We start from the raw sequence: 12,500 nt of genomic DNA, 5'->3' as shown, positions 1-12,500 counted from the left end.
AAACATCACAGACGTGTCACTGTCATGCGTGCGGGTCGATCTGTTCTGCTCCCCCGAGCCGGATGATACTCTGTCACGGTCTCTCTCAGTCACGGTCTCTCTCTGTGTCTCTCTGTAGCCTCCTAACCCCGAGGACCTGGCAGTCGTGTGCTTCACCAGTGGAACCACAGGTAGTGTTTTCGAGACGCCCCCCCCTCCCCCCCCCCCCCACCCCTTTAATCATATGCTCCATGTTAATCACACACTAAAGAGTTTACCCCACGCTCTCAGGAACGCGCCTTATGGCACAGGCTGACAGCCTCTCATTATGTTATGAAACAGATTGCCATGCTACACAGAGCTCTGCAGTAATGGCCGCCTCCAAACTCTGTTGTTTATTTGGTCAGGAAAACCCAAGGGAGCCATGATCACCCACGGCAACATCGCCTCCAACACCTCCTCTGTTATTAAGATCCTGGAGGTCGGTTCCAAACCCCCCTCCTCCTCCTCCTCCTCCTCCCCCCCCTCGGGGTTGAGATCAGTTTCGTTTTTTTCTGATCACTCACTTCATCTCCTCTCGCTCGTCTCAGTCTCTCTCTCTCCCTCCGTCTCTCTCTCTCCCTCCTGTGTCTTATGGAATAATGAATTGGATGCTTGATTGCCCTTGTAGCTGCTAGTTGCTGTGTTCAATTGTCCTTGTGAAGGAAACCACACATCTAATTGCATTGTGAGAGCTAGATTACATATATAATTGCTTTTTCGGGCCTTCGTGGTTTTCCATCTCACATCCATCTCTCTGCCCTGTGTGTCCCAGGGGTCATTTGTGATCCAACGAGAGGATGTGTCCATCTCCTACCTGCCTCTCGCACACATGTTCGAACGGATGATTCAGGTGGGTCAGCCTCTCTCCGTACGAGTGGGTTCTAAAGTGGGTTCTAAAGTGGGTTCTCCTGTCTGCGCGTACAGGCCAGCCCTGTCTGTAGGGAGTCACGATATATCGGCAATTATATCATATATCAAATATATTAGATCATTTTGTAATATATCGGTATCGGTCCGATGTGCAAAACAGGGCCGATGTGAACAAACGATAATTATTTCTGTCTAGCTGCTGGTGTGTGTTGTTTTTGAGAGGAAACAATGTGGTAAATCTATGATTTATCGGCTTTTCCAAATGTTTTGGATGTAGAGACAGTGTTTCCATGTGTTTTTCAGTATGTATAACATTTGATTATCATAGAAACTTGTTTTTATATAGTACATATCGACATCGGTAAATATCGGTTATCGGCAATCTTAATATCTGTTATCGGTATCGGTCAGAATGTTGATCTGGGTGCGTTCCTCCCGGTCTGTGTTCCAGGTGTCCATGTTCTGCCACGGCGCCCGGGTGGGGTTCTACCAGGGGGACATCTCTCTACTCATGGATGACATCAAGACCCTGAAACCCACCTTCTTCCCTGTGGTGCCGCGCCTGCTCAACCGCATCTATGACAAGGTTCCACACTTTATTTATATTTTTTTACTTTTTAAAATATTTTTTTACTATATATATTATTTTTTTTTTATTATTTTATATTTTATATGTTTTTATAAGTTTTATTTTCAGTCATTTATTCTACTAATGATTATGTACCAATGATTTAGAGGTGACAAGGATTTTATAACCCTTTGGGGTTTTCTAGATGTTCACCTGCACAATCTCTTTACTTTCTCTTGTTATTGTTGTTCTCTGTTATATAAAAGTGCAAATAAATAAATCTAAAACGGTACCGTACGCACAGGAGCCCTAATGACTGCAAACTCAAAATGAGGAAGACCTGCACCTTATAAAAATGAAGAGGCGTCCGAGATACAAAAATCTGTTTTTTAATGCAGGAAACCACGCCCACACCAGGAAGTATACGATCAAGTTCTGCTCTAAACCTTTCTCATGTTTCTTCGTTTCCTCCCTCTCGTTGCGTGTGTGTGCGTGTGTGTGCGCGTGTGTGTGTGCGCGTGTGTGTGTGTGTGTGTGTAGATCCTGGGCTCGGTGACCTCTCCTCTGCGGCGGGCGGTGCTTCACTACGCTGTGAGGAGAAAGCAGGCGGAGCTTAGCGGCGGGGTCGTCCGTAACAACAGCCTCTGGGACCGGCTGGTGTTCAACAAGATCCAGGTCTTCTACCGCACACGCTCAACGCTCCCCCAACACTCAGCCTTCTACCGCACGCACTCAACACTCCCCCAACACTCAGCCTTCTACCGCACGCACTCAACGCTCCCCCAACACTCAGCCTTCTACCGCACGCGCTCGACGCTCCCCCAACACTCAGCCTTCTACCGCACACGCTCAACGCTCCCCCAACACTCAGCCTTCTACCGCACACGCTCAACGCTCCCCCAACACTCAGCCTTCTACCGCACGCACTCAACACTCCCCCAACACTCAGCCTTCTACCGCACGCACTCAACACTCCCCCAACACTCAGCCTTCTACCGCACGCGCTCGACGCTCCCCCAACACTCAGCCTTCTACCGCACACGCTCAACGCTCCCCCAACACTCAGCCTTCTACCGCACACGTTCAACGCTCCCCCAACACTCAGCCTTCTACCGCACACGCTCAACGCTCCCCCAACACTCAGCCTTCAAATCAAATCAAATCAAACTTTATTTGTATAGCGCATTTCATACACAGAGGCAACACAATGCGCTTTACAGAGAACAAGGGAGGTGGGCATACGACCCACCCCTACATATTCCAGAGGGAAGCAAAAAAACAGTTTCACCCGGGGGGTCAGAAAAGTGAGCTGTAAAAATTCTTCCCTGACCTCTCTCAACGAGACGATGGAGCTCCTGGAAAATGTTCCCTCGTATGAAGTGACATGATTGGTGTCATTGTTGTCACCGCGTCTCGTCCTGTTCCAGGCCAGTTTAGGAGGCAACCTGAGGTTCATCCTGACGGCCTCCGCGCCCATCAGCCCCACGGTGCTGTCCTTCCTCAGGGCCACGCTCGGATGCCTGGTGAGAGCATCACACTACATATTTACTGTTTTAAATCATATTTTTCTATTGGAAAATGGAATCAAGCACATGTATATATTACAAAATTGTAAGAGTTCCAACACACATTTTTGCTTTTCTCCCTGACGAACCAGAACAGCACCACAACCCCCAAACTCTCTGAGAATGAAAGAAGAAAAATAATAATAATACACATACATAAAAAACAACACATATATATTACACACAAAAAAACAAAAAAAACACAAAATAAATAAAGCACACACAAAAAGTTAGTAAAATGATATGAAATAGGGAGAGAAATACATAAACTCTGGGTACATGAGAAATAGGTGCACACATCGAAAATCAGTTCAGAGATATGAGAGTATCAACTAATGAAATAATAGGCGGCCATCTTTTATAGAAAAAAGGACATTAAATCATTCAGCCAGGATGTACCAGAGGGTCATGTGACTGTATCTCACACTGTGTGTGTGTGTTACTTCCTTCCTGCTGCAAGTGTGTGTGTGTTCCTGCAAATGTGTCATGTGTAGTAATACAGATCTTGGAGGGTTCTGTAGTGACACGGTGGGTTCTGTGTGGATCTTGGAGGGTTCTGTAGTGACACGGTGGGTTCTTGCAGATCTTTGAGGGTTCTGTAGTGACAAGGTGGGTTCTGTGTGGATCTTGGAGGGTTCTGTAGTGACACGGTGGGTTCTGTGTGGATCTTGGAGGGTTCTGTAGTGACACGGTGGGTTCTGTGTGGATCTTGGAAGGTTCTGTAGTGACACAGTGGGTTCTGTGTGGATCTTGGAGGGTTCTGTAGTGACACGGAGGGTTCTTGCAGATCTTGGAGGGTTCTGTAGTGACACGGTGGGTTCTTGCAGATCTTGGAGGGTTCTGTAGTGACACGGTGGGTTCTGTGCGGATCTTGGAGGGTTCTGTAGTGACACGGTGGGTTCTTGCAGATCTTCGAGGGTTACGGTCAGACTGAGTGCACCGCAGGCTGTACGTTCTCCATGCCGGGAGACTGGACCGCAGGTAAAGCTCTCCTCACCACCGCTAACTTCCCCTCTAAACCTGCCCGTATCGTTTGTCTCCTGGTTAGCTACTCGGGTCCTCTGTGTGTGTGTGTGTGTGTGTGTGTGCGCGTGTGTGCCTCAGGTCATGTCGGTGCGCCCCTGCCCTGTGCCATGGTGAAACTAGTCGACATCCCTGAGATGAACTATTACTCCGAGAGTGGAGAGGGAGAGGTGAGGTGAACCGTTCCTAGACCTTCTACGGTCTCGCCCTCCGGCGACGGTCTCTCCCTCCGGCTCACGTAGCCCCTGGTCTGACATGGTTCCTCCCTGCGTCTGTTAGATCTGTATCCGTGGTCCCAGCGTGTTCCAGGGGTACCTGAAGGACGAGGACAGGACGGCGGAGGCCTTGGACGGGGACGGCTGGCTCCACAGCGGGGACGTTGGACAGTGGCTTCCGGTGAGCTGGCTCTCTCACCATAGGGGTCATAGTTCATGAGGAGGAGCAGAACTGCTGCTAGTGTGCTTGGTTATCTGTATGCTTGGGGACCAAATGTCCCCACAAATAATAATAATAATAAATCAGATTTATTAAGCGCATTTCTCGAACCCATAGCACTGTAAAAAAAAGAAAAAAGAAAGATCATAAAATACTGTATGTTTACAAAACAATAAAAGATCTGTAAAAAAAAAAAAAGTGGAGATAAAAAATATATAATTCAACACAAGTTTTTAAATGCCAGTCTGAAAAGGTGTGTTTTAAGGAGAGCTTTGAAGGTGTTGAGAGAAGCTTCTTGGAGGGATTCTGGGAGTGAGTTCCCCCGGCTCCCAGGACTCCCACAAATATAGTTCAACTAGACAATTGTGACTTGTGAGGACCTTTGACCTCAATTTTAGGGTCAAAGGTTAGGTTTTAGGGCTTGGGTTACAATTATGGTTAGGGTTAGGATTAGGTTTAGGGGTCGAAGGTTATGTTTAGGGTTAGTTTTAAATTTAGGGGAGTTATGTTTAGGGTTAAAGTTGGGGGTTAGGGTGAGCGGTAAAAGGTAATGGGTTAGGGTTTAGGGCTAGGGCTCAGTTTCACAAGTATACAAAAAAAAAGTGTTTTTCCACCAGAACGGGACACTTCGCATCATCGACAGGAAGAAGCACATCTTCAAGCTGTCCCAGGGAGAGTACATCGCTCCAGAGAAGATCGAGAACGTCTACATGCGCTGCGTCCCGGTGCTCCAGGTGTTCGTGCATGGAGACAGCCTACAGGTGCTACGCAACACAGTCAATCAATCAATCAATCAATCAATCAATCAATCAAAGCTTTATTTGTATAGCGCATTTCATACCCAGAGGCAACACAATGCGCTTTACAGAGAACAAGGGAGGTGGGCATACGTCCCAGCTCTACACAGTGAACTGCATGCACTCAGGTCAGCATATAAAATGGACGCTGGCACACAGCCAGACATAGTGCTAATAATACCTGTTATCCTTGTGTACAGTCCCACCTCATTGGCATCGTTGTGCCTGACCCGGAAGTGTTCACTGATTGGGCGAAGGAGCGAGGCATCGTGGGATGCTACGAGGAGCTATGCCAGAACCCGGTATGTTCCGTCACCCATGTTGGAACTACAGGCCGTCGACTCGGTCTAAATGTGTGCTGTTTACACCGTAGTGTTTCTAAACGACTGACTGAAGTTGTCTTACGACAGGATGTGAAGAAAGCAGTGTTGGAAGATATGAGGGCTGTGGGGAAGGACAGCGGTCTCAAGTCTTTTGAGCAGGTGTGGGACCTCCGGACGCCAAACTGTCCATATTTCACACACACGTCCACCAAGTCTGTTCTATATCTAAATATCTCTACATTACCTTTGACGGAGACCTGACCGTTGACAGTTCTGATATGTTCTCCCAGGTGAAGGACCTCCACCTGCACCCAGAGATGTTCAGTGTCAGCAACGGCCTCCTCACCCCGACGCTGAAGAGCAGACGAGTTGACATCCGCAGAGCGTTCCAGGAACAGATCGCAAACATGTACACTGCCACTTAGAAGAGCTCTCTCCCAAACACTCCCACGCGCCCCCGACTAGCTGTAAACACCGGTCGCTGCTGCTTTCTGTCACCAGACAAAGACAAGAAGTCTGCTGGATTATCTTAGTTCTAAATAATGAGTATGTAGCCAAGATGATGGAACAGTGCCTAACTGACTATACAATCAAATCCATTCCTCCATCTTGGAATTTGTTGCAGGCCGTTCCAATTTGCAGCCACCGAGTGTTGACACTGCCTTTTGCTCTTGTCAAATGTGTAAAGTATTAACAGTTTACGGCTGTAGAGAAACAACATTGAATGGGACCAAGCTATTTTTCTACATTCTGTCCATGAAAACTACAGAAATAATCTCTTCTGGTTGTTTGTAGGGTAATTGTTGGTGGACAACGGTCTCCTGGGTAACACATCCGTCCTCTGACAGATACACAATGTAATCGTTTTGGAAAGGTCTTTAGATTTGCTTACCTGTGAGGACCTCTAGGTAAATAGAAACATGTTGTATTAAGAACAGGCCTGCAGAAGCTGTGGAAAAGTGCAACCTGCAAGGTAGATGAGTCACATTCACTCACGTTTTCACATTCACACTCACGTTTTCACTCACGTTTTCACACTCACGTTTTCTTTCTGTAAGGATATGAGGGACGATACTGACATGTTCTCCATAACATAATTTATGATGCTTGCCATATATAGTAACTTTGTAAATGGGACATTATGGATTGTAAATAATGAGAATATCGTTGATATACTGCAGACACTATTTTGACTAACTACAACAATAGAAAAATATACTTCTAAGCTGCTTTCCTGAGGAAACAAAGTGACATGATCAGTGTTGAGTGATTTGATGTTCATGATTTCTAAGCTGGTGAAGAGAAAGCGTTTCCTCATCATTCATTTATTGCATGATTGTACAAAGAAAATGACAAATGTAGTGTAAATAAGTTGCTAAAACAATTCCTGGTAAGTAACAAAGTCAAACGACACATTTGCATGATTAATCCCATTCTACCATTAAATAAACAAAAAGAATCATGTTAAACTAGAAATACATTTCCGGAAAAAAAAGTTGTAACGTTTTTTTTTGTGTGTAAAATACCTCTGGATAGAAGAACACCAAGAAAAGGCACACAGTGCAAGTTTCCTTCAAATAAGAACCGTTACGTTTTCCTCACAAATTATCAAGAATAAATATTCAAAGTTAATGGGTAAGATAATTCAGTAGTGTACTTACATTGTATACTTCATCTTAGGAAATTCCTGACAGAAAGATCTGTGAGAGACATGTATTTTGGTCCTCAAGCAAGGCGAGTTCTCCTAGCTTGGTTAGAGATGAGAAGTAGAGAACAAAATGCTTACTATGGAGTTCTAACAATCATAAAGAGGTTCTATTCCATCTGCTTGAGATTCACAGGAACTCAAACAATAGAACAAAGAACAATTCAGACCGGAGCTGTGGGGCTATGAGCCGTATGTGCCACTAGAGGGCGCAACAGCTTAGCTTTTGGAGGGATGTCTTGTTGACGGTGGTAGCTCGAGTCTGAGACCGTGTCAGATGCTACCCTAAGAAGGTCAAGGGTTCCAGGGGAAGATCACCTTCGACACTCCTTAACGGACGACAGAAACACGAGGGTTGATGTTGAGATAGTATCCAGACAATGACCTAGGATGGATAGATTTATGTTCTACTAATGACGTACTGTAGCTATCTTGTGGCTAACCTTATTATGCGTGTATCGGCATAAATAATCCTCGCAGGTCAGAGTTAAACAAGTTAATTTAAGTTAAGTGTAAGAGTTCGCCGTGAGGGGGAACATTAGTTCATCATACAGAAACAGAGATTGTAATTAACAGAAGTCTTCTGACCATCCAGCCCAGGTCACACTTCATTCTCTAGACTGACGTCGCATTTCCACCTGATTAGCAGGTAACGGACGAGATCAAACCTATTTCTGGCCTCCTACCCTGGATCAGAGCTTTTAACGGAGCCTGTGGCCTGGAGACTGAAGCGTGACCCACTAGTTGGTTCTGAGAAGAACATTTTCATTGTATTGTTTGAAAAATAAGACATATCGGCTTTAAATGATAGCATCTGTCTGATGGCTTAGTACAAGTGGTAATTAAAATGTTTGGAATTGCTGAGTGTTTCTAAGAATGATGGAAGGGGGGGGGGGGGTAGGGGGGGGCACCGGGGGTCCACACAAGAAAACAACAAACCGAGCTGCCCGTTTGGACCGCGAGGAGGTCCTGAAAGGGGGCAGTCCGTCCAGGGAGGTGGGGGGGGTGGGGGAGCTCCTCCTCTCTCTCTCTCAGGTGGCGTCTCAGTCGTCGGCCACGATGGACAGGGCGCGCAGCTCGTTGAGCTTGGCCTCGTTCTCCCGCTCCCTCTGATCGTCCGTCAGCCCGCCCTGGTCAATCTGGTCCGTCAGCTCGCTGAAGATCTTGTGCATCTCCGTGAAGTACACCACCTGGGAGAGGGAGACGGAGAGGGAGAGAGAGAGAGAGAGGGAGGGAGGGAGAGAGAGAGAGAGAGAGAGAGAGGAGCGGTCAACTCACAGAGATGGCCGTCTTCAGGAAGAAACCTGCTTCTGAGCAACCCGGAGACTACAAGATCAAAGGTCAAATCCCGATCTGTGCCCACCCCCACGGTCCGACCACAATTTACACGACCCTCCTCAGAGGCCCACCCCCCTCCGGCTCCTCACCTCTGATAATGAGAAGCCGTTCCGACGCAGAGCCAGCGGCTCCCAGATATCAAACGGTTCAGACGAACCCGAGCCCGGCTCCTGGGTGGGTACTGACCCTGCCTTCTCTCCTCCGATCCCAACATGAGACACAGTTTCCCTTGGAAGCTCTGTGGACATCCCACCCCTGCTTCTACCCCCAGTTCATGAGTCAGGATCCCAGGAGAGTCGCTTTGATGATTAATAGACTCTAATCACATTACAAGACTGGAGAAGAGTGGGTAGAGAATGAAAGTACTGGGAAATACAACCCCTTCAACTCTCTCCTCCCCCTCCCCACACACACACACACACCTCCATATTTATTCACGCGGCTATGCGTACGGTACAGTGCACGTAAGAGGGCCATCGCTGACTTGTTTGCAAACATGTGCCCGTGCGCCACACACACACACACACACACACACACACACACACACACACACACACACACACACACACACACACACACACACACACACACACACACACACACACACACACACACAGGGCTCGGATTCCGCAGCTGCGTTAAAAACAGCAGGGCAATTATGGGCTCCTCACGGAATGACCTCGGCGTCTATCTTCAGCGCGCTCCATTAACAGGTAGCCATTTTTTTTCTGGCTGGTAACCCGCAGCTGTATAGTCGGTAACCGCTCGAGTTTGGCTCTCGGTTTGTTTAGACAGAGAACTCTGCCACCTCCACCACATGAGTGGGCCAGGACGATCGGGTTACCTCCGTATGTGGGGAAAAAGCGGATACATTTCATTGCAAAATTGCCTTTGCTGAAAGGCCCATCGGAAATGAAGTGATAATGTATACCAGAGGACTGTCTGAACGTCTCCCGTCGCGCTAAAAGTCTACAATTACAATTAGCCCAGTAATCATGCGGCATAAACTGAGCCTCGACAGACCGAGACCCCCTACTGTACAGAAAGGAGCTGCTCTTATTTACGTGACCTCTTGTCATGTCTTCTCCTCTACACAAACATCCGCGCACACACCCTCGCCTCTCCCCGGTCTTGTTTAGACAGAGGGCTCCGCGTGACTCACAGGACCTCCAACCACTTAATTCAGCACAACTAGTTGCAAAACAAAACGTGGGAGAAATGCGCCAGAAATTTGGCATTTAACGCGATCCTGCGTAGCCTCGACCGATCGCCCGGGGAGACAGGCAACAGAAGTGGTGTGTGCGGAGCAGCTTGTCTGGTGTGTGCGGAGCGAGGACTCCGGGAGACGCACAATGTCACACAATGTCTCAATTCTTCGGCGGGCGCACAGGTGGATGTGTCAGGCTACAGCGGGCCGACCGGCCCCATGGTGGCGGTTGGACTGGACTCCTGGTAGCGCGGCTACAGGCGCAGAACAATGGGAGGCTTTGTGAGGAGACAGCCTCCGAGACGCCTGCAGCAGGTCTGACAGAGAGAGAGAGGGGGAGAGGGAGGGAGGGAGGGAGGGAGGGAGAGGGGGAGGGAGAGAGAGAGGGGGGGAGAGAGGGAGGGAGGGAGGGAGAGAGGGAGAGAGGGAGAGAGGGAGGGAGGGAGAGAGAGAGAGAGAGGGAGGGAGGGAGGGAGAGGGGGAGGGAGAGGGAGGGAGAGAGAGAGGGAGGGAAAGGGGGAGGGGGAGAGAGGGGGGGGGAGGGAGAGAGAGAGAGGGGGAGAGAGAGAGAGAGGGGGAGGGAGAGAGAGAGAGGGAGAAGGGGAGGGAGGGAGAGAGAGAGCGAGGGAGAGGAAGAGAGGGGGGGTAGGAGGGAAAGAGAGAGAGAGAGAAGAGGGAGCCTGAAGAGATAGCGAGAGAGAGAAAGAGGGAGGGAAGGGAGATGGAAAAGAGGAGGAGAATCCCGATGGAGAGCACCACTGACCACCCATGTGGGGGTGAGTTCAGTCCATGAGCAGGCTGACCCCCCCCACCCCCCCCCGCCCCCCACCCCACCCCCATTCACACTGGGGAGGTCAGCGATGAGCTCGTCTCGCGACGCCCCACTTTGAAGATCTCCGCCAACGAATGTCTGGAGACGTCTCCAATGAAAAACGTCGCTAGAACGGGGCCAAAAACCGCCGTGGCCAATCAGAGCCGCCGCCTACGTCTCCGATAGGGTGAAGGACCCGCCCCGGAAATAACGTCCTCCAATCAAACTGGGTTGGGGAATCAAAACAAAACACTCACCGCCCCGTTAGGAAGGACCGCCCTAAAGACTGATTGGTCCTGCAAAGCAGGTGTTCCCTGCTCACCCCGTTTTTTTTTTTAATCTCTCAAATTGTTCCCGCCCACTTTTAGCGACGAAACCTGGTCGAATGTCTTCAGTCTCTCAGCGTTTAGACTAGTCTAGCGATGAGCTCTCCGGCCGTGGCTGAGTCATCGGCGTACTATCTCCATCGGAGGTGTTTATGTGTTGCACCAGCAGTGAGTCAGAGCTTATCTTAACAGATGACTTCACATGGGCCAGCATCACTACCCACAGAGGGCTGAGCTCCCGGACCGGATACGCGCTACCGCAGCGACAGGCTTGGGCAGCGTGGCCCTGCTAAACACATCTGCTGGCTCCCTGGCTCTCTGGCCCTCGGCAGCGTGGCACTGCTAAACACATCTGCTGGCTCCCTGGCTCTCTGGCCCTCGGCAGCGTGGCCCTACTAAACACATCTGCTGGCTCACTGGCTCACTGGCCCTCGGCAGCGTGGCCCTACTAAACACATCTGCTGGCTCCCTGGCTCTTGGCAGCGTGGCCCTACTAAACACATCTGCTGGCTCACTGGCTCACTGGCCCTCGGCAGCGTGGCCCTACTAAACATCTGCTGGCTCCCTGGCTCTCTGGCCCTCGGCAGCGTCACACTACTAAACACATCTGCTGGCTCGCTGGCTCTCTCGGCAGCGTGGCCCTACTAAACACATCTGCTGGCTCTCTGGCTCCCTGGCCCTCGGCAGCGTCACATGTCTACGGATAGAGTGAGCTGGTGTAGGTTAGTTCACTTCCCTTAACCCTTTTAACCCTGAAAGTACAGTGACAACATTTTGAATATTTATTGGATTTTCCCTATTATACTAGTAAGCGCAGTTTCTCAGCTTTCAGCAAGTGTTGGAGTGAGGAATTTTTTAGATTTGTTAAATATTTTTTAATATTATTAAATATTTGTTAGATATTTTTTTAAATGTTGCCGGTGACGTGGTCGTATCAAAAGGGTTAAGAGCTTCTCTGGAATATGTAGGGGTGGGACCAATGCCCACTCTCACACTGCTCTCTGTAAAGCGCATTGTGTTGCCTCTGTGTATGAAATGCGCTGTATAAATAAAGTGTGATTTGAGAGGGTAGGAGTGTGTGTGTGTTTGATCCAAAGGTGGACCACTCGGCCTCTCTCTTGACTCCCATGGCGTAGGCTAGTTTACTTCCCTCAGAGCTTCTCGGAGAGTAGGAGTGTGTGTGTGTGTGTGTTTGATCGTGGTCGTGACTGAGTGAAGTGAGGAGTAGGACATGTAGAGGCAGGCTTGCGTGACAGGAATGTAATGTTCACTGTAGCTCATCTGGAGGAGCTGGTCTGGGGTCCAACATGCTCGGTGTTGACCTCGAATGAATGGTGGACACTACTCATGACTTTGACTGACTATGTAGATTAGTTATGGGGTAGGTCTGTGTGTGATTGTGAAAGAGAAGTCCAACTCCCGTGTTAGGTGGGGGATAATCCTGTTTGCTGATCAGGAGAGCACAGGAGCGCGAGGGGGGGGAGAGAGGGGGGAGACGGGGGGGGGGGGGG

At 49.2% G+C, this 12,500-nt stretch overlaps 2 protein-coding genes across 2 annotated transcripts in view; one reads left to right on the top strand and one right to left on the bottom strand.

Moving 5' to 3' along the window:
• acsl2 (acyl-CoA synthetase long chain family member 2) overlaps positions 1–6,027 on the top strand; it is a gene marked incomplete at both ends in the record, with an annotated part of 8,498 nt that extends 2,471 nt beyond the window's left edge. The window contains 13 exons of the mRNA XM_084457390.1: positions 119–170; positions 387–460; positions 794–871; positions 1,343–1,477; positions 2,000–2,134; positions 2,887–2,982; positions 3,933–4,005; positions 4,129–4,217; positions 4,327–4,443; positions 5,100–5,243; positions 5,480–5,581; positions 5,690–5,761; positions 5,893–6,027. Of these exons, the coding sequence (XP_084313516.1) occupies positions 119–170; positions 387–460; positions 794–871; positions 1,343–1,477; positions 2,000–2,134; positions 2,887–2,982; positions 3,933–4,005; positions 4,129–4,217; positions 4,327–4,443; positions 5,100–5,243; positions 5,480–5,581; positions 5,690–5,761; positions 5,893–6,027 (1,302 nt within the window). The remainder of the gene's footprint in view (positions 1–118; positions 171–386; positions 461–793; positions 872–1,342; positions 1,478–1,999; positions 2,135–2,886; positions 2,983–3,932; positions 4,006–4,128; positions 4,218–4,326; positions 4,444–5,099; positions 5,244–5,479; positions 5,582–5,689; positions 5,762–5,892) is intronic.
• A 923-nt stretch (positions 6,028–6,950) lies between these two features.
• The window catches only part of bin3 (bridging integrator 3), a 43,414-nt gene continuing 37,864 nt past the window's right edge, over positions 6,951–12,500 (bottom strand). Inside the window, exon 9 of the mRNA XM_084456939.1 lies at positions 6,951–8,497. Within this exon, the coding sequence (XP_084313065.1) occupies positions 8,351–8,497 (147 nt within the window). The 3' untranslated portion in view covers positions 6,951–8,350. The remainder of the gene's footprint in view (positions 8,498–12,500) is intronic.

Source organism: Borostomias antarcticus (assembly GCF_949987555.1).
Source record: "Borostomias antarcticus genome assembly, chromosome: 23".
In the NCBI taxonomy this organism is placed as follows: Eukaryota; Metazoa; Chordata; class Actinopteri; order Stomiiformes; family Stomiidae; genus Borostomias; species Borostomias antarcticus.
Note: the sequence above shows the minus strand (reverse complement) of the source record. Positions and strands in the feature narration are given on the sequence as shown.